We start from the raw sequence: 22774 nt of genomic DNA on the forward strand, positions 1-22774 counted from the left end.
ATGGCTCCTGTCGAAGGCCACGCGATGGTACTCCTCACAGTCCATGAACAGACGCACCTGCATGCATGCACGCACGCACGCACGCACACACACACACACACACACACACACACACACACACACACACACACACACACACACACACACACACACACACACACACACACACAAATGGAAGTTTTATTAAAGTTTTTCTTTTCACTTTTCAGGGCTTTTTTTTTTTAGTACAGCGGAAGAGTGACAGGAAACAGGAGAGAGAGACGGGGAATGACACACAGCAAATGAAATGACACTGGCATTAGAGCATATATGTGGTATGTGCCTTAACCACTTTAAAATGTATTCAATTGATTTGTTCAATTAAGTGTTGCACCCCTGATGAACTCACCTCGGAGCCCTGCACAGTGAGGGTGAACCTGGCCCATCTGCCGGTCAGGTCGCCCATCTTGAAGGAGGCTGCTTCATGGGTTCCTCCAGTCATGCTGTGGTCAGTGTAGTAGAGGATCACCCTCTGGGAGCCGTCCTCCACTGCAGACAACGCTATGCCCAGCTGCACCACCTGACAACATGAAGATAAGAGGTTTGAATTCAGAAACCTGCACGCAGCATTGCATGCTAGGGTGCTGCAATCGATCCTGTCTGTGTGTCTGTCTGTGTGTCTGTGTGTCTGTCTGTCTGTCTGTGTGTCTGTCTGTCTGTCTGTCTGTCTGTCGGTTAGCACAATAACTTCAAAGAAAATGGTGATATTTTCATAATAATAATGATAATAATAATAGCTCAGATTTATATTTATATTATATAGCGCTTTTCTAATTAATCAAAGTTGCTTTACATAAAAGAAGGGGAGGAATCAACTTTATAAAGAAAAAAAAAGAAAACAAGAAAAAAAAAGAAGTACAAGACTAAAATCGATAAAAGGTTAAGAATGGGTTTAGAGACATCTTAACTCGACCTGAGCTGGGAAAAGCTATTTTGAAGAGGTGGGTTTTGAATGTGGCTTTGAAGGAAGGGAGGGAAGCTTCCCCGAAGAAATGAGTACCATTTGACTTTAAAGAAAAAAGTCAAAGGTCAAGTTCACAATGAAGGTCACGGGTTGAAGGATAAGGGATGATTAACTTTTTGGGTCGAACCAGGTCAACGGTCATTGAAGGTCAGAGTCAAAATAAGATAGCAATGACTTTGGAACAGAGAGACGTACAAGAGATATTGGTGCGGTCAGGATTTTGCGACTCCAGCGGATTTTTAAAATTGTACCTTGGGTTCTTTAGGCCACAAAGTTTGACAGGGATGATTGTTTTAGTGCGTTAAAATGGCTTGTGGTACAATTATGGTTATGTGTGTATGAATGTATAGTTACACTGTTAATTTAACTAAAAATAGACACTTAATATTCACTTCAGCTTGACCTTGTAGATCGGCTGTTTTGTAGAAGAGATTTAGAGTTATAAATTCACAAAGATAACATAGCTGTCATTTTGGATTCAGTGTATAAGCTATACATTCACAAAAATAACATCGCTATCATTTTGGATTGGATGGATTGGAAGTATATACAATATAGTTAAGATCAATAACAAAAAAAGTATAAATACAATGCAAGAAAAATAAATCCTACATCTTATTTGACCTGTCTGTGGCTTTTTTTTAAAGACATTTGAAGCATGAATTTAAGTCTTTTAAGGCCTTATCTTTTTTACATGAATGAATATACAACTTTTTTCAGACTTTTTTACGGATCTGTAGAAACCCTGTCATTTATAGACCCTGGTATATCCTCACCTTCTGGAAAGCGTCGGTGATGGCGAACAGCACGCCCCCGCGCGTAGTGGTGGGCTTGGCCGTGACGGTGAGGGCGAAGTCCTGGTAGAAAGGGTCGGGGATGAAGGAGCGAGTGAGCCGGCCCACGTTGGCGAAGGGGCCAAAGCTGTAGGCGGGGTAACCCTCGAAGCCTGTGACGAAGGAGACCGAGGGGGGCAGCGGCACGCCGATCAACTCCGTCAGGTCCAGGGACCCCGACGAACCACGCTCTGGAAGAGAGAGAGAGAAAGGAAGATATGTCATTATAAGATTATTTTAATGTTTAAGTTTATTGTTATAAAGTATTATGAGTATTTATGAGTCCGCAATCTCGCATTACATGTCCAAAATAGGGATAGATTATTAATCGACATTTTTTACACACACGCACACACACACACACACACACACACACACACACACACACACACACACACACACACACACACACACACACACACACACACACCATACAGGGAGTCTATTTTCCAGAAGCTGCACTGAGGTGTGTGTGTATGTGTGTGTGTGTGTGTGTGTGTGTGTGTGTGTGTGTGTGTGTGTGTGTGTGTGTGTGTGTGTGTGTGTGTGTGTGTGTGTGTGTGTGCGTGCGTGTGTGTGTGTGCGTGTGTATTATTCTAGTCTAATGTCTTCCAGATGATGGTAATACTCCTGCTGCTCCGTACTGTCTCACACTGCTCACCATTGTCCTGACCACGCACTCTAATCAGGACCAGCTGGAGTGTGCGTGTGCGTGTGCGTGTGTGTGTGCGTGTGCGTGTGCGTGTGCGTGTGCGTGTGCGTATGTGTGTGTGTGTGTGTGTGTGTGTGTGTGTGTGTGTGTGTGTTTCTATTTCTATATTTGTGAGGGCCAAATATCCACACAAGTATAGTACAATTTGATTAGACATTGTGAGGACCTTTCTCATTACTCTCATCAGGAAAATGGTTGTTAAGGAAAAGATTAGGTGATACTAGGTGTCATGCACCGAAAATGACTGATTTAATAGCTGTTGTACTGTTGTGAGCTGTGCGTGTGCGTGTGCGTGTGCGCGTGTGCGTGTGCGTGTGCGCGCGTGTGTGTGTGTGTGTGTGTGTGTGTGATCTAGCCCACACTGGTGGCCCACCTCTCCAGGGGCAGAAAGGCAGCCACTGTGTGAGTAATTAACCTAACACTGCTGCACACAGGGCCAATTAGGTTATGTTTAATTGGCCCAGAGCATGAATAGATCCAGCATCAGCCAATTACCCATACTAGACCATACCCGGTGAAGGGCGCAGACGAAAGTAGTTGCAAAGTTGGGGTTAATGCAGGTCCTGTCGCGCGGTTTCTCCCCCGCGCGCGTCCCGTTGTGGACATTGGGAATTACTGAGAAAGAAACCTTTTTTGTTTTGTTTGTTTATATTTCTATAATTATTTTGTTGTTTGCAGTTTTATCTTGCGACGTGTTGTGAGCTTTTTTCCAGATCACCCAGTCCCTAGTATGACGGTGTCACTTTCACAAAAAAACATGCTTGTTTATAAACTTGCCATCTTAATAGATGTGTTATTTTTGGCAGGCGCCCGCCTCATGACATGGAGTTTAAATGAAGCTTAACAGTTGTTCAGCAGCCCAGCAGTGAGCAGTGGAACTTCTACAGTGGCTGATAACTGCTCTCATTAGACAGAGCTCATCTCCAATGTTACATTTTCCATTCTCCGTAGAGCCAAAGCGAAGTAGAAATAAGCTTAAAGAAATCCTTCATTCCACACAGATCTGGTTTGCATTTGTATGCAAATCATTCCTGGGAGTTTGTTTTATATAACAGGTTGTTTTTTTTTGTCTTCTGCATCGATACCACTCAAAGAGACTCGGCGAGAGACTCAGCAAAACGCCTTGCTTGTGAAACGTACATCAAACCGACTTCCAAATACTTTCCTGTGATCTGTGTCAGCTTTCTGGCTTATATAGTGTTCTCCTGATGCGGTACAGTAAACCCCACCCACCTGGCACTCCCTGCAGGCTAAAACAAATGGCTGAGAAAGAGAACGAGATCCAAAATACTATCTGACCCACTTCTGTTTCCAAGTGTGAATGCCTAGGGAGCCGCTAACACCCAGACACATCTTTTCTCTCTCTTCAGCGTGAGGATTTCCGGCCAACAAGTCTCTGAACCCCCGGCCCGGCTTAATGCACAGGCTTTATAGGGAGCTGAAGCCCTGGGCACCAAGCTCTGTGGGACACCAAACGCCTGGCCAAAAAAGAAAGAAAGACCAGACTATTGCAAGTAACAACGCCGAAATACTGTCCGGGGGGCAGCCGAAATAGCGCAAACAAAGGGTTACCCCCCCCCCCCCCCCCTCTACTCTACTGCAGCAATTCCCACCCTGTGGGCCGGGAACACAGGAGTGTATATTGCAAGCGGGCCCCAAATAATTGGACAAACACTACAATGTTTATGATAATATAACATTACTATAGAAGAAAAACAAATTTTGTTTTGTTTTAATTGTGATACCGATAGATAGGAGCCCAACTAATTAGGTTTCGAGAGCCTGTAAGGCTTCGAACCCTATTGCATCTCTACACTTTCACTATTATTATTATTACGGGGCCAGGCTTCCAGCATGGACCCGTTTTGTTATTCAGATTATTCCGTTTCTTCTTCTGCCACTTTTGGCAGTTCTGGCTGAACCGTGCAGTCGCTTTTTATGAAACTCGGCCATATGATAGATGGTCATGAAAAACGATCAAGAAATAATTCTCACAATCTTTCGTCAAAAGGTGGCGCTATAGCACTCAATTGAAAAATGCCAACTTTGAACAGGTACAACTCATGCCCTGTTTCACCTACAGCCATGAAACTTCGATGCACACATGCGTCTCCTCATGCTGAACAACTTTCACACTCTGACTTTTGACCTCTGACCTTTAGATCTCCCACCATTTTGAATTATATGAAAAACAGTTAAAACCTATCTCCTCCTGGGATTTTTGAGTAATCTGCACGAAACTTTTTACACATGAACTTTGGACCTATGCCAAAAATCGTTTGCAAAATATTTTCCATAAGTGAAAAAATGAAGCTTTAATGAGCCAATGAATATTGCAGTTTTATGACAATTATTCATCTGCCCCTAACACATACATGCAGACTTACCATTCTTTGAAACTTTGCAGAAATGTAAAGGGCCATTCCAAATATCACTGAAACCAATCTTACTCCAATTGGTCAAACGGGGGCGCTATAGCAATTTTTTGAAAATTGAAACTTTAAACAGGCAAAAGTCATGCCTCGTTTGGCCGACAGCCATTAGACCTGCTTACACATGTGCCTTGACTAATGAGGAACACATCTATCACGTTGACCAGTAAGCACCGCCCTTAGATTGTCCGCAATCTTGAGCAGTTTGAAAAACACTTAAACCCAGGATTTTTCACCTATTTGCGTGAAACTGTATCATCAGTGTGATCTCCTTTCACAGGTTCTTGTCTGTTGGTGGCCTCTCGCTTAAATGTGTGCCCCACAACCTGAAGGTCACCAGTTCAAGCCTCACTTGGTGCAGACTTCATCTAAGTTGCATTTCACACAACATGACTATCAATGAATACATCTGCAATTGTTAAAGATAACATGAAATACTTAATTGAGTGTTTTTACATACAGCTGATCTACAATCTCACAACTTTTCAGATAGCAATGAGAGTATGTTTTTTCAATGTATAACATACTTCATTGTGAAAATAGCCGATGTACAATCTGACAACTTTTAATGGTTTGTGAGCTTGTAGATCGGCTACTTTCACTAGTTTTGGTTCTGAGGAGATGTACAATTTCTTCATTGGTAAATGGTTTGTGAACGAGTGATCTTTGTTTTAGTGAAACAGGGGCTTGGGTCATGACAGAAGGCAAGAGTTTGTGATCCTCAACAGACAATATCAGCATGGACAAAGCTATAGCACTATAGGTAGTGTTGCAGCTACCTAAGAGTGCCTCACGATCGCAAGGTTGCCGGTTCAAGCCTCACTTGAAGCAGACTCATTTAAGTTGAATTGCAAAAAACATGACTCAATCTATTCCGTTTCCATGGCTCTCTCTCTCTCTTCAATCTATTCCGTTTCTATCTTCAATCTATTCCGTTTCCATGTCTCTCTCTCTGTCTCTTCAATCTATTCCGTTTCTATCTTCTATCTATTCCGTTTCCATGTTTGTCTCTCTGTCTCTTCAATCTATTCCGTTTCTCTCTCTCTCTCTCTCTCTCTCTCTCTCTCTCTCTCTCTCTCTCTCTCCCGTTTCTCTCTCTCTCTCTCTCTCTATCTCTCTCTCTCTCTCTCTCTCTCTCTCTCTCTCTCTCTCCCGTTTCTCTCTCTCTCTCTCTCTCTCTCTCTCTATCTCTCTCTCTCTCTCTCTCTCTCTCTCTCTCCCTCTCCCTCTCCCTCTCCCTCTCCCTCTCTCTCTCTCTCTCTCTCTCTCTCTGAGGGTCGGCCATAGCTGAGTGGTTAGGGAGCCAGAGGCTCTGGTTGACCCAGGTACGATTCCAGGCCAGGTCAGCAAATGTGTCGATGAAATGAAATTTGTCCCTGAGCAAGACTCTTAACCCCTTATTGCTCACAGGCCCTCATTGGAAACAAGACCGCAAGGACTTTCATGAACTGACCTGTTAAAGGAATTATCATTTCTCTTTCTCTCTCCTGGCCCCGTATTATCGCTGCTTGCAGCTATATTTATTATTATTCTTCCGCCGTTTTTGCCAGTTCTGGCCTAACCGCCTGGTCACTTCTTATGAAATTCGGCAATATGGTAGAGGGCTATGCCAAACGGCGAAAACCCGAAACTCACAAACATTGGCCAAAGGGTGGCGCTGTAGCACTCAATTGAAAATGCCAACTTTGAACAGGTACAGCTCATGCCCTGTTTCACCTACAGCCATGAAACTTTGATACACACATGCGTCTCCTCATGCCTAACAACTTTCACTGTTTGACTTTTGACCTCTGACCTTTAGATCTCCCACCATTTCGAATTCTATGAAAAGCAGTAAAAAGCAGTAAAAAGCCTACTCCTCCTGGGATTTATGAGCAATCTGTACAAAACTGTATACACATGAACTTTGGACCAATGCCCACAGACGTAACCAAGCGGATTTTCCATAAGTGAAAACGTTAAGCTTTTATAAGCCAATGAAAATTGCAGCTTTTTTTAAATTATTCATCTGCCCCTAACACATACATGCAGACTCACATTTGTTTGACACTTTGCAATATTGTAGAGGGTCCTTCCAAGTATCACTGAAACCAATCTTACTCCAATTGGTCAAAGGGGGGCGCTATAGCAATTTTTTGAAAATACAAACTTTAAACAGGCAAAAGTCATGCCTCGTTTGGCCGACAGCCGTTAAACCTGCTTACACATGTGCCTTGACTCATGAGGAACACATGTATCACTTTGACCAGTAAGCTCTGCCCTTAGATTGTCTGCAATTTTGAGCAGTTTGAAAAACATTTAAATCCAGGATTTCTGAGCAATTTGCATGAAACTGTGTCAAATACATGTTTGAGGCCCTTTTTCACAGGTTCAGGTGTGTTGGTTCAATAGCTTGATCGCTTAATCATCTGCCTTGAAACCATAGGGTAGCCGGTTCGAATCCCACCTCAGGTAGACTTAATTATAATTGCATTGCACACAACATGACTATATCAATGAATACATGTGCAATTGTTAAAGATAACGAGAAATGCATACTTGAAAGTAGTTATTTTCAATGTATGACGTACTTCATTCGCGCTTTTGTTTTGTTTTGTTGGATTCTCCCTTTTCACTGTCTAAGGCTGTGTATTGGATAGCTCCACCAGTAGAGTGTGAGTTTCATGTGCCGAAGGTCCCTGGTTCGAATCCCACTTATTACAGTTCACATTTAAATTGCATTGTACAAAACATGACCCTGTTAATTCAGACAAGTGCAATGTTTAGACAATAACACGAAATGCTTTTGAGAGTAGTTTTTTTTTATGTATGACATACTTTCTTGTGAAAATAGCCGATCTACAATCTCACACCTTTTTAGATAGCAACGCGTTGTGAGCTTGTAGATCGACTATTTTCCACTAGTTTCCATTCCGAAATATATTGAGCAGTTTGAAAAACATTTAAACCAAGGATTTCTGAGCAATTTGCGTGAAAGTGCTTAATCATCTGCCTTGAAACCACAGGGTTCCTGGTTCGAGTCCCACGTCATGTAGAATTCATTATAATTGCATTGCACACAACATGACTGTATCAATGAATGCATGTGCAATTGTTAACCAGTAAACTCCGCCCTTAGATTGTCTGCAATTTTGAGCAGTTTGAAAAACATTTAAATCCAGTATTTCTGAGCAATTTGCGTGAAAGTGTGTCATGTGTGTGAACTCCCTTTTCATCAGTTCGGGTCTGTTGGCCCAATGGCTTAATCATCTGCCTTGATACCAGAGCGTCGCCGGTTCAAATCTCACCTCATGCAGACCTCAACTCAATTGCATTACACACAACATGACTGTATCAATGAATAAACATGCAATTGTTAAATGAAACGCTTATTGAGAGTAGTTGTTTTCAATGTATGATGTACTTCATTCCCTCTTTTGTTTTGTTTTGTTGGATTCTCCCTTCTCACTGACCAAGGCTGTGGATTGAATAGCTTGATCAATACAGTGTTAGTCTCATGTGCCAAAGGTCCACGGCTCAAACCCCACTTGTCACAGTTTACATTTAAATTGCATTATGCAAAACATGACCCTGTTAATTCAGACATGTGCACTTTGCTCTCTCTCTCTCTCTCTCTCTCTCTCTCTCTCTCTCTCTCTCTCTCTCTCTCTCTCTCTCTCTCTCTCTCTCTCTCTCTCTCTCTCTCTCTCTCTCTGTCACAGTCTGTCTGTCTGTCTGTCTGTCTGCCTGTCTGCCACTCTGTCACTGTCTGTCTGTCTGCCAGTCTGCCACTCTGTCACTGTCTGTCTGTCTGTCTGTCTGTCTGTCTGTCTGTCTGTCTGTCTGTCTGCCAGTCTGCCAGTCTGCCACTCTGTCACTCTGTCACTCTGTCACAGTCTGTCTGTCTGCCTGTCTGCCACTCTGTCACTGTATGTCTGTCTGTCTGCCAGTCTGCCACTCTGTCACTGTCTGTCTGTCTGTCTGCCAGTCTGCCACTCTGTCACAGTCTGTCTGTCTGTCTGCCAGTCTGCCACTCTGTCACTGTCTGTCTGTCTGTCTGCCAGTCTGCCAGTCTGCCACAGTCTGTCTGTCTGCCAGTCTGCCAGTCTGCCACTCTGTCACTGTCTGTCTGTCTGTCTGTCTGTCTGCCAGTCTGCCACTCTGCCACTCTGTCACAGTCTGTCTGTTTGTCTGTCTGCCACTCTGTCACAGTCTGCCAGTCTGCCAGTCTGTCACAGTCTGCCAGTCTGCCACTCTGTCACTGTCTGTCTGTCTGTCTGCCAGTCTGCCAGTCTGCCACAGTCTGTCTGTCTGCCAGTCTGCCAGTCTGCCACAGTCTGTCACAGTCTGCCAGTCTGCCACTCTGTCACAGTCTGCCACTCTGCCAGTCTGCCACTCTGTCAAAGTCTGCCAGTCTGCCAGTCTGCCACTCTGTCAAAGTCTGCCAGTCTGCCAGTCTGCCACTCTTGTCACAGTCTGCCAGTCTGCCATTATTCTCGAAACCGCTAATTGCTGCTTGCAGCTATATTACTACTTATTACTACATTAGTTAATTTTCCCCCAAAACTACATACATAATTTTGCCCACTTCTTTACACATGTTAACCTGTGATGTGACAATAAATCAATAAGAATAAGACTGATTCTGATTCTAATTGATCCACACCGGAACACAAAACTGATCATTAAAATAGACTTGCTCTGATCACGCCTTCACGCCTTGTTCAGTGGTCAGCTGCTAACGGCTTTGAGTGGGGCACTGGGGCCTGATCCAGAAGAGTTTGGGAACCCCTGCCCTACTGCCACGCTCAGTGGTGACATCACAGTCTCAGTGGTGACATCACTGTCTCAGTGGTGACATCGCGTGCAGATGTTCCTCTGACGAGCCAATGATTGTGCAGCTGGAGCCGGTCGCCATGGAAACCACCATGCTCTCTGTGGGTCCCCGCATTGGGAATAGGATGCAATAGGATCTAATACAGTAGAAATAATTTCCCACTGTCTAGTCCAGTTTGTGTCTTTTTGGTAATCGCTGTGTTCTGCTATGGGACTACTGTGTCTCATTGGACAACCATACAGACAACATTATGAATGATTCAGTTAGCAGTGCACAATTGAAAACATGAAACCATTCCATAAAAGAAAGAAATACAATGACTTTAACACTCGTTCGACCCTGCCCAGGATGTGACATGATCACAATGTAATCAATATTTGGCGAGTTCTAAACGGCAGCTGCAAATGGAACACGATACCAATGAAATAAAAGTCTGGTATTCTGAAGACTAGTGTTTTACACAAATACATTCAAGGTGATTTCAAAGGAAGTGCAGGTCATGATGTTTCTGAGTCATCAAATGTTTTAAGTCACTGGGGAATATAACGTAAACACGTGATTTGATTTGAACGGCATCGTTCCCAGCGGCCATCGGCCTGGTGTTTATAAATATGTGGATTGTAAAATCCACTCAGGCTTGTTAGCCGGGACCGCCGAGACCAAACCTCAGTGCTATAACACAACAGATACATGAACAGGCTAATGTCATCTGACAAGGCACAACATGGGCAGCACTCGCACCCTGTGGGGCTGTAGTTTTGGTGTGTGTGTGTGTGTGTGTGCGTGTGTGTGTGTGTGTGCGTGCGTGAGAGAGAGAGAGAGAGATAGAGAGAGAGATTGGAAGATTAGGTCTAAGCAATAGTGTGTAAGTGCGTGCTTGTGTTTTGTGTGTGTTATAGGCAGTATGGTAGAGAATGTTGGGTGTTTGCATGGTTGTACTCTGTCCAAACTCAATCTCTCTAGAAGACCATTCTGCTAAATGGTTCAGTGTGTCAATGTGTGTCTATGTGAAAGAGAAAGAGTGTGTGTGGGTATATACCGTATGTGTGTGTGTGTGTGTGTGTGTGTGTGTGTGTGTGTGTGTGTGTGTGTGTGTGTGTGTGTGTGTGTGTGTGTGTGTGTGTGTGTGTGTGTGTGGTGTGTGTGTGTGTGGGGGGGGGGGGGGGGGGGGGGGGGGGGGGGGGGGGGTGGGGGGGTAATGTGTCTGCGTCTGTGACTGTGACATTTTTATGTCACTATTTGGAATGCAGATATATCTCTTGTTCCTTCATAAATCACCTTCAAGGATCTGGCATTCATTCACCAGTGACATTGCACCATAAAAAGAGAAGAAGTGATATACACTGTCAAAAAATGACTGATCGGCGTGATCGCACAATATTAAACTCAGTTACAGGATATTGAAAAGGGACTCTATGGCCCCTAGAAAGGTTCCATATGTACAGTACAGCAACAGTGTGATTGTGAACCATGCAGGTCCTTTATAAAGACATTTGAAACACAGTTGAACTCCAGGATATTGGAAGTTCTCTCTCAAAAAATGTGATATCGCTGACAACCATGATGTAAGTACAATGATACACTTGATGCCATGATTAGGGTCAATATATAAAAACTAAAGAACCATTTACTGCTTCACACACACAGAATAGTTTGTTTTTGTAAGGTAACGCAGAACAACATTGTTTATTGTTCCCATCTGTCGGTTTAACAGTTTTATTAAGTACAGAGACGGAGATGTGCTTCACTTACGTTTATGCAGTTCACCTGATAAATATACTGAGTTGAATGGAATACCAGAGCTCATGCAACTCAGCTGAAGTAGTGGTTCTAATATTGTTTGTGCGTCACTGACTGGCTAAAATATCATCTGCGAAATGTTAAGCCAGAACACAGATTATCAAACACACAGTGTACACTAACACATGTATACACAAACAAACACGCACTCGCACACGCACACACGCACCCACCCACCCACCCACCCACACCCACACACACACACACACACACACACACACACACACACACACACGCATGCATTCAGACAGACAAACGTGTAGTAGCTCTACAGCAATATCACAATCTCATGTCCTGTACTTATACAAGTTTTTAGATGGAAAAAGAGATGGAGGGATAGAAATTAGGCCAGGAAGAAAGCATGAAAACAAGATAAGGCTTTCAGATAAGTTTAAATGCTGCCATAAGCATTCATTCATTAAATCAGTCAGTCAGTCAGTCAGTCAGTCAAACTTCAGTCATGTATACCAGTAACATGCCACGTACGCATGAATTCACCCAATGTTGCACACAGACACACAAGCATAAACACGGTGTAAGCATGCACACACATAAACACGTGTCACGTGTGGCCAGAACAGCTACAATTCTCCTTGGGGCATAGTAAAGCTCTTTACCATCAGTCTCATGCACATACTGTAGGCACATCAACACACACATGTGTATGCAACTACATCCACTTTTAGTGTAATCTTGTGCAATGTGTGTTCGTATGCACATGCACATGCTCACCCTCACGTACGCGCACGCATGCACACACACTTATACACACATATACAAACACTCAGTTCAGCGCAAATGGATCATAAAGTTTATCCAAGCGTTCACTCAAAGTCTAAAAGCTTATTATTCCACACTGAAGCCTGTGAGCTTGTAGTCCCACCACATACAGTTCATCCAAACACACGTTTCTCTAGAAACACCTTCTTTTCAATGTGTAAGCATCTCAGCCCTTTGTCTGCTCTCTAAAGCTATGTTTGTCCTCTGGAGTTAAAGAGCCATTGATCATCCTATACCCTCAAATCTTATTGTGTTCTTATTCTGCTATGTTTTCATTTCTCTATAATTAACCACTGAAGCCATATACACTTCTCTGTGTTATTAATTTTGTACGGTGTACGCATGCACATGCATGCATGCATGCATGCATACACAATTGAGCATGTTTGGGAGTGTAAATGTATTTTTTTTGTGTGAGAGCATGCATTTGTGTGCATGTTTTGTGTGTCTTATCTGTACAAGTTGATTCCATAGCCCTCCCATGAAGCACAAAGTCTCTGTTGCCACTACAGCCCAGTCTTTATCACCAACTCTCGTTGATCAAAGCCTCATAACAGTCAGGTCATCATGTACCAAATACTCTCTGTGTTTTGTGTGTGGGTATATAGAACTTTTGTGTGCTTGCATCATGTGTGTGTGAATACATTTGTGGAAATGGGTCTTATTCAAAGTGATCTCAGCAACAAACGTCACCCCTTTTTGTCTGAATGTCTGTCGAGAGAGATTAAGCATATGCAGTACACTAGACTTTATCTAAAAAGATACTTTTAACTTTTAACCAAACAATTTAACCACCTACATATACATATACGTATACTGTATACTTTGATGACATTGATACCCGGGGCTCTATACTCTTAAAAAAATAGCGGCTATTTTTGAATGTTCGCCCCAGAATAGGGATGTTTTCTAAAACATTTCTAAAGCATAAGAAGTCCAATCTGTAAAAGTGATAATTTTAACCACTTTTTTTTTTGTACGATTATTTGAAAAATAATCGTACAAAATTGTGGTGACAATCATTTTGCGTACGGTAAAGTTTATTTTATTTCATTGGATATTTAATTTTGGAACCAGAGCTTTCATATGTTCAACTTGATGAGATGCTTGAGAGCCAGCGATGTGAACCAGAACAACTGCATTTTTTCATTGATCTGACGTACATGGCAAAAACATGGTGTTGTAAGGCTCCTTGATTCATCTAAACCAGCTGTGCCACACACTGAGAAAGCAATTAGAACAGCACAACAAGAGAAAGCAATTGGAACAGCACAACAAAGTACTTTGAGTGACTTGAGTGACATGTATTCCTGATACATTGTAAGCTGCTCACTTTGAAATAGGTGCAGAGAGCCTTCGTCAGACTGTGCTCGTTGAAATTCTATTCCAGCCATCAGAAAGCCAACAGCTTGACAATATTCAATCAGCTTTCTCCTTTGAGACGCCAGGAAGAGTAGCTGCTGTAACTGTATAGTAAGCTAATGGGGATCTAACTTAGATGTGACAATTTTTTCCTAAAACAAACACATAACAAAAGACTATTGACGCACGCACGCACGCACGCACGCACGCACGCACGCACGCACGCACGCACGCACGCACGCACGCGCGCGCACACACACACACACACACACACACACACACACACACACACACACACACACACACACACACACACACACACACACACAGAGCAGACAGAGCAGACAGAGCAGACAGAGCAGACAGAGATAACACAAACAGGAACTACAGTAACACAGCAGAACATGACAGATTAGTGGGTAAAACGGAGAGGAGGGTTTTATAGCCATGTATGTGTCAGGTGCTGCTGAGCTGAAACAGCTGTTTAGTAGGAATGTGAATGAGATGTTTCAGACATCCATCCTCCACTCTGCTGGACCACTGCCAGGAAGATTTCCACACAGGTATTTTAATTTAATAAGGGATAGCTGTGTAATGCCATTGCACTAGATCTCTCTATCAGTCCCTGATTATATCTGTCTGGTTCATACTTGGTAGTGGGGGGTGGAGGTGTATTCGGCAGGGGCCCACCACCGGTTCCAAGGGGCCCAATCACTTGCTGTCTCAGTGGGAGGATTCAACAATTTATTGTAAGCTGGCCACCTGTAGATGCCTAGCCTAAGCCACTTCATCACAATAAAAGTGTCAAAGTGACGCTGATGAGTATTATTAAAATCAGTGTTGAAATCTTGTTGATGTGACGCGACGTGACTGTAACCGATGATTGGCGTGGGGTTTGCCCCGTCTGTCATTGATGTCTGTTTCTTTGGACAGACAGCTGGCGTGGCACTGCACGTTAGGCATGTGTTGCACAACCTAGACGTTTGTTTGACTTGTGTGTTGAGTTGGGCACATCGTTGGGGAAAAAGGGGCAATGTGTACAAAATCGGGTGCACTGAATGCAAAGAGCAAATAGAAGACCTTGTTGCGGCATGAGTTCGTCTCACAAACTTCTTTTTATCTTCTCAACAATACAATATCAAAGGTTACTCTCCAAACTCAATCACTCATTATTAATGGCACCTATGGAGTTACAGTATATGACTTAAAAATGATATGTTTACTGTTGGAGGCCCTGATGAAGGCAACTTGTGGGCCAAAACAAGTTGGCATGATTTCTTTTTGTTCTGTTATGAACTAGCTTTAACCTTTAATAAAGGTTTATTCATATTCACGTGAGCTAACTGTTGTGTGTGCCTTGGACTCATTTTTGTTGGTTTGTTTGATTATGGATGTTTAAAAAAACATTGACCAAAGAGTACCTTCTAACAACTCTGTCTTCACAAAACTTTAAGCAGCCCTCCTTTTTTTTCTCCTTTTTTATTTCTAATTTATCTAATGAATGTCTCATTGCTATCTATTGAGAGGGATAAAGAAACAGACAGGTGGCTGGTGTCTGTCATGGTATTTTGGGCAACATCTTGTCATCCCGGCATGTTTGTGATGTTTGTCAGGTGGTGTTTTTACATGTGTAAGCCAAGCACACATGCACCTCATATGGACTGGACATACAGCCATCCATGGGAAATATTCACAAATATGCTATCCTCTTATGTCACCAATGCTTCATTCTCTCTCCCACCTCTTTCTCCATGACATACACAAACAAACATGATGTATGCACGATTGCACGTTGACCCTTCCACACAAGCGCACGCACGCACGCACACACGCACGCACACACATACACCATCTTTCTTGTAGTGACCTTCTGATTACCTGACTGCCTCTCTACCCAATAAGCTACAGCTGCCGCCAAAGAAGATGATCGCATGCTAGCGAGATGATTTATAAGGTTTGATTTATAATTTGTGGGTGTCGCAAATCAGGCGTAAGTTACACAAGAGCAGTCAGTGTTACAGTAATGTGACTTCCATGCTTGGGGATGAGAACACAGAAACGTTACGCGGGGTGCAGGCAGCTGCACAGCATCATCCTAACTGTTAGTGTTTAACTCTGAGGGTGTGGTCCATTTTTACTCTCTCAGAGTTGAAACAACTTTCAAGATTTTGCTGTGTACAGAAAAGCAATAATGGTGCACTGCTGGTGCTGATTGGAGAGCTTATGAGTGTGTGTGTGTGTGTGTGTGTGTGTGTGTGTGTGTGTGTGTGTGTGTGTGTGTGTGTGTGTGTGTGTGTGTGTGTGTGTGTGTGTGTGTGTGTGTGAGAGAGAGAGAGAGAGAGAGAGAGAGAGAGAGAGAGAGAGAGAGAGAGAGAGAGAGAGAGAGAGAGAGAGAGAGACACAGGCCATGCACGAGCCAGCCTGATTCAATAAATGATCAATAGAAAAATAGACTCACAGTAAGAAACAGAAAGCGATCAATCAAAGGTTTCATACTAAACCAGGGGTTCCCAAACTCTTACTGGGCTAAACCCAAAACAGACATTTGGTGTGTCCCAGGGACCCAAACGTACTATGAATAGTGTGAGAAAAAAAAAGTGGATATTTACACACGCAACACATAAAAACGTGTTTGCGACCCAACAAGAGGTCCTGACCTATGTGTTTGGGAAACACATCATGACCTAACCCATGCTCTGACCCTGAGCTACCCGGTAGGTGTGAGTTCCTCCAGCATGCTGCTGGCTGGATGGGTTTTTGCAGTGGCACGGCAGCTCATTCCATTCCACAGGGTGAAAAGAATCCTGAAAAGGCAATATGAGCTAATTACTGTAGCTGAAGGGAAGTGGGTGCTGAAAGGGACTTTACAGCACCAGGGCGGTAACCACAGGAGATAACGTGACGGGAAATGCTAAGAAAGTAGCGTGAGACATTATTAGATAGATAGCAGTGATCGTCACGCTGGGTGCAACATCACTAACGTCACATGAAAACGCTTAAAATTGTGGTGGCCTGATGTGTCTCAGTCAGGTATTGTAATCCCCATAATGACAACAGCAGCCTATTGTCACGGGCCACAGGTTGGGAACAGGTCAGGTCACTCTCTACTCTACAGCTTAATAGATAAAACATATAATAATTAGGGAAAGAATTAAGCAACATGACTGATGGCTGTATAATGAGGAGGAATTATGGTAGAATGATATTGTTATTATGCTCGTCACCTGGCCTTATAATACTGTATGTTCTGACAATGTGCATATTACAAGAGTCAAGATGCCATGACACAAGCCTGCTACCTATTGTGAGTATAACTATGGTCTGATCCCTGCTGTTCATGGCAGAACTACTTTACCACCGATCTGTGTGTGTCTAATGTACTTCTCCCCATGATGTCATGTCATTAAAATGCAATAACAACCACCTTGAAATAGTGTCTGCAACTACTCTGTCTTGCCTCATCAATTACTGATTGATCCACAATTTAACAATCTAATCAGTCTTTTGAGAGTAGTTAGAATTTTGTCGTCGATTATGCTGAAGGAAATACTCTGACATGATCTGATCCCAGGCCAGCCAGCAGTTGAATCTGTGGTTCCATAAATATGTGATTTAACCAAATGCCAACAATGGCCACCAATGCCATGCTCTCCAATAGACCAAATTACAGAATTACAGCATTACAGCATTAGAGAGCTTTTGTCTCTCTAATGCTTCTATGTCTATGGTTTTTATCAACTTGTCCATCGATTTTGATTACATTTGCCAGACACAGCGTCATAACATTAAACATGGCCTCTAAGAGAATCCAACTCGGGCCACTCCTTACTATGTTGTTTTAGTCAAACGACTGAAACGTATTCGATTACAATCCTGCCAAGTCCTGCTCAGGGAAATGACACAATGGTCTCTGCCCACGCAACAAATTAGCCAGTACATCTTGTAAAAATAATGAACTCAACTTATTCTGGCCAACTTCAGAATTTAAACCACAAACATGACCCCCAAGGAATAATGCGCAATACATGGGGAATCCATACACAGCCAAACCTTTATTAAGATTGAACTAGAATGTAAAAATGGACCCAAACAAGTCACATTTTACATTCTGGCACAGTTAAATTAACACTGAGGATTTTGTTGTGCAGATATAGCTGACAGGGAGTAGTGCATGAGTGTTTACAGATTGCTCAGCAGGAACTGTTTTGAATATAATCTAAATGTGTTCTCTTCGTAGCCATTGCAAAACACAAGGAATGGTTTTAATGGTTGCCTGGGCCAAAGAGTATTCCCAGAGTGTTCTTTGCGTGTGTTTTAATTCACCATGAGTCCCGCATGGGCGATCTGATGACAGAACGAATGTTAACACAATCAGGAGAAAGTATTTGGAAGTCAATTCAGAAACCATGTCCTTGACAGCTACAGTATCTGTTCATATCTGCATTGCACAGATGCGGAAAACCTCGCATATCTGGAACTCGTCAATTATTTGAAACTACTGTTGTTCTCCACCCATGAGAACCAATTTTTTGTCAAATTTACGGCCCGGTAAACGTTCTACCACCGCACCACATTTTAGGAAGAATGAATCTCACTTGCTACCACTGCAGTGAGTCACGATAAAGTCATAGTATAAGTAGAGGTTGTTGTCATTTTCTTTTATACACAGCTACTGTATACAACTGTATCGAATATAGCTTCTCCTAAATAGTATGTTATAATAGATAAAAAAGAACATCTATCTAACCAGTGCAGCAAAGAATGCGTGTCACAATGTGTGGTAGTAGTGATTTTAATGAAACAAATGCACCCAGTGGTACAAACCTCTCGTTCTGTGACCTTGACCTTTGAACCTTTCAACACCAGTTATTTCACCAACAGTCAGACCTTGACCTCGATTGTGACCTTTGACCTTTTCGACACAAAACGTAATCATCTCTTCAGAGCAACCTAGATACCAATCATTCCAAGTTACCTTGATAACAAACAAACACACACAATAATAGTTACACTAATTTGATCCTGCGGGGGGGGGGGGATTCTTTTTCAGCTTCACCCTGTTGATTACTGTTCAAGTGGTCATATTTGAGCACAGTGGGGAGCAGTTAGAGGTTGAGTGACTTGCTCAGGGACACCTCAACAAACTGACGGGGCTCGAACCTTGAAGGGTTTGTTCCCTAGACGACCAGTCTACCTATTCAGCTATGGCCACCTCAAACTGTGATTGAATTTAACCAGTTGATGGCTTGAAGAAGCTGTCATGATGAATAATTCCCTCGCACTTCATCACAATTTACTTTGTAAAGATAAATTTACCAGGAGTGGGGTTTGAACCCACGAGGACTATTGTCCATTGGATCTTAAGTCCAACGCCTTAACCACTCGGCCATCCTGGTGCATATACTGTGCATACAGGATAGACTAGAATACCCTGTCAGACACTGCTGCGGGCAGGGTAACCAGGGGAACTGCAGCCAACAGATTCATGCTATTGGATGGATGTACAATGAACAGCACTGTACAATAATGTCATACTGTATGTCATGGGATAAAGCCAAGCCAGGTGCTCCATGCTTCAATGCTACAGCATGGCCATGCATAAAGAATCCTTTGTCATTTGTTGGATGTAGAGGCCTTTTAATATTTGCTGCTTTTATAATGTACTGTAATGCGCTACTGTAGGCCCACAGCTCTATTGGCCTAATACAGCTCAGTCTCTGTTTCTCTCTCTTTCTATCTCTCTCTCTCTCTCTCACTCGCACACACACACACACACACACACACACACACACACACACACACACACACACACACACACACACACACACACACACACACACACACACACACACACACACACACACACACACACACACACACAGACATACTGTCAAAGATGTGCACACACAGCAAACATACATTCAGAGACAACACAATACAGATGCCATACACTATCTCTCGCACGCACACACGCACGCACGCACGCACGCACGCACGCACGCACGCACGCACGCACGCACACACACACACACACACACACACACACACACACAATGGCAGCCTGTGTGACAGGTATAGCGAGGTGGGTTTGTCTAAGCAGAGTGCATTCTTGTATTTCATCCAACATGCAGAGAGAGAGAGAGAGAGAGAGAGAGAGAGAGAGAGAGAGAGAGAGAGAGAGAGAGAGAGAGAGAGAGAGAGAGAGAGAGGCTCACAGTTTGGAACACAGCTTCTGCTAGCATGGTGGTCCAAACCGCTACACTGTACAAGTCTACAGTCTGCAATGGATGCATGGAAATGACCTGAATGAATTAAATACACCAACTGTTTTGGCAAATAAGCTCTTTAATCAGCCAGAAGAAACTTAACATTTTAAAGGCCCCCCTAAACTATGAGAATATACACATGGAACCAAATGGATTTGTATACTCTCAGAGTTACAGACCTGTAAAGAGTCCATTTGGAACCCCCTCAAGGAACGCTGAGGGTCCCTGGACCACACTTTGAGAACCACTGCTCTAAGGGTTTAGTGTTACCATGCTTTAGAGAATGGAATCAGAATTGTCATTACGAGTTTTCACATAAAGTTATTTCACTTGGTGGATGGCTCAGAATCATATGGGAAGTAATAAACATAAACAAATCATAAAAAAGGTACAGCCTTTTAATGGTTCCAAGGCAAACGGAAGATAATTGAATAAATACCACAGAATTGGCATTCCCGTAACTCCTGATTTAACACTTTTATCCTATCGCTTTTTAATATCACACATCTGTTTTCATTCCACTTTGTGCTAATTATTTCTACTTTGTTTGATTATAGTAAAAGCACTTTGTACTGCTGTAATGAAAGGTCTAAATAAATAAAAACATACTTATTTAATTACTACACACAGTATGTGTACAGGCTCTCTGGAGAGGCTGAGAGAACGCATGCACAGTCTGATAAAAATATTCAGTGTGCTAAAGCATTAGCATGCACCAGGCTAGGTAAATACTACGGTGTACACTGCTGCCAGTCTTCTCAAAGAGCTTATTTGGCAGAAAAGTTGTGTATTCATCAGGGCACATGCATTTTTTCCCATCATATTGCAGTAATTAGGAATACATATCTCATGTCTACATGGAAATGAAATTTGTTTTGCCGATAAATAAAATCGTAAATTCGCTCTGTACCCACTGAACCCATACTATCAGTAAACAGAGGAGAGGAGGGTTTTTTGTGATAAGGGTTTTTCTTGACTGTGAAGCAGATGTAATGAAACTAGTTGCAGAAACCCAGTGGTGGAAACGTACCACGTTTCTTTTTCTACTGTAAGTAAAAGTATCAATACTGCAATGTAGAACGTAAAAGTCCAGTAATCAAAATGTACTTGAGTAAAAGTACTGGCATCAAAATATACTTAAAGTTCCAAAAGGAAAAGTACTCATTCATTATTCAGAATGTCCCGTATGTCCTTGTATTTTCAAATAGCCAAAGTTTAAATAGGGCTGAAGTGGTTGATGTATGTTTTGCAATAATAATTCAGAATCTACAACTAGTAACTAAAGTTTTCAAATAATTGTAGTGCAGTACAATATTTGCCTCTGAGATTTAGTGGAGTAGAAGTAAAAGTATTGAAAATTGGAAATACTCCAGTGCAGTACTTGAGTACATGCACTTAGTTACTTTACACCACTGACTGTGAAGCAGATGTAATGAAGCTATTTCAGAAACCCAGACACCCATACGTCAGTGTACAAACATTGAATGAGTGTGTGCATACACACGTGTTTGTATGACTACACTTTTGAGGACATCAGTGTCTTAAGGATGGCAAATTTAAAGATTTTCTTTGGCATTTTAACTCTAAGACTAAAGCCGGAAATAGCAGATATACAAGCTCGAGCTACAACCTTCTGCTACGTTTGGTGTGCTACACCCCCATGCAACTAAGTAAAACCAAGTATAAGTCTAACTCAACCCCTAAATTCTCTCTCTCTCTCTCTCTCTCTCTCTCTCTCTCTCTCTCTCTCTCTCTCTCCAGCAGAAGTCTTATCTTCCATTGGTCAGGGGGCAAAACCTTGGTACTGATGGTTTGGGAACAGCATCACCTTTGTAAAGCGGAGTTACTATTTGCAGTATTTTCCTAGATGTTTCCTTTGAAGCTGCTCTCTTGGGTCACTTTCAGATGGAATTTCAGAGCTACAGTAACATGCAGCTTTGAGGCCCTGGATGTTTTCACACACTGTCCACAATCAGAACAGTTCAAACTTTGTACTGTATAAAGCAGTGTTTCCCAAACATAGACCCGCAACCCATTTTGAGTCGTGGACCCGTTTTTATGGGTTGCAAGTACATATGCTGTTTGTCTGTTTTGTTTTTTTACATTTTTTTTTTTTCTCCAAAATATTTTCAGGTTAAAAGAAATGACTTTTTCAGATCTAATAGCAGATAAAAAAGCTCACAACGCCTCGTAATGCGTCATGCTGTGAGCTTATAGATTGGATATTTTCACTTTTTTTGTAGTTTGTGACCCCCTGGTATTAAGTTGACCGATCCCTGCTGCATCCCATTTGAATTGTGTATGAGGTCCTGCTGCGCTCGTACTCTGTCTGACAGCACGGAAAGCCTATGAAAAACGACGAAAAAACAACACACAAAGTACAAAGAGGATTTCTTTGCTGAACGCCATCCGACTGGGAATCAGAACCAGTTACTGGGGTTCGGTCACGGGAGCCAAACATAACTGTGGGAGAGACTGAGGAGCAGGGAGCATTGGCCCAGAGGCGATGGGTGGATGGAGGAATGTTGCTCAAGAAAGAGCTTAGTCATGATACCATATTAGATATCTGATTGTTTGAGAAAAACCTCAACCATCCAACACAGCCACAATGTTTGAATCTCTGGGCTCAGTCCAGGATCTATTCGGGGTGAAGATGCTGTATAGCAGACTTCTCGATGGCAAATAAATAACGCAACGTGTTCCCTTGCCAGGTTTAACCCATTCAATCCGGGAATATGGTGAATATTTTTTAAAGCAAACATTTGTAAAA

The 22774-nt window shown here is 42.6% G+C and overlaps 1 protein-coding gene across 3 annotated transcripts in view; it reads right to left on the bottom strand.

Annotated features, from left to right (window-relative positions):
* LOC311039173 (collagen alpha-1(XV) chain-like) overlaps positions 1-22774 on the bottom strand; it is a 110781-nt gene that overhangs the window by 49565 nt on the left and 38442 nt on the right. For all 3 annotated transcript variants that reach the window (XR_014600132.1, XM_084048838.1, XM_084048839.1), the window contains exons 3-5: positions 1780-2027; positions 389-559; positions 1-57 (exon numbers count right to left, since the gene is read on the bottom strand). The exon at positions 1-57 is cut by the window's left edge and continues 75 nt beyond it. Coding sequence is in view for 2 of the 3 variants with exons in the window: in XM_084048838.1 (XP_083904964.1) it covers positions 1-57; positions 389-559; positions 1780-2027 (476 nt within the window). In the remaining variant the exon portion in view is untranslated. The remainder of the gene's footprint in view (positions 58-388; positions 560-1779; positions 2028-22774) is intronic.

The sequence above is a fragment of the Gymnoscopelus microlampas genome, assembly GCF_963454915.1.
Source record: "Gymnoscopelus microlampas genome assembly, chromosome: 22".
In the NCBI taxonomy this organism is placed as follows: domain Eukaryota; kingdom Metazoa; phylum Chordata; class Actinopteri; order Myctophiformes; family Myctophidae; genus Gymnoscopelus; species Gymnoscopelus microlampas.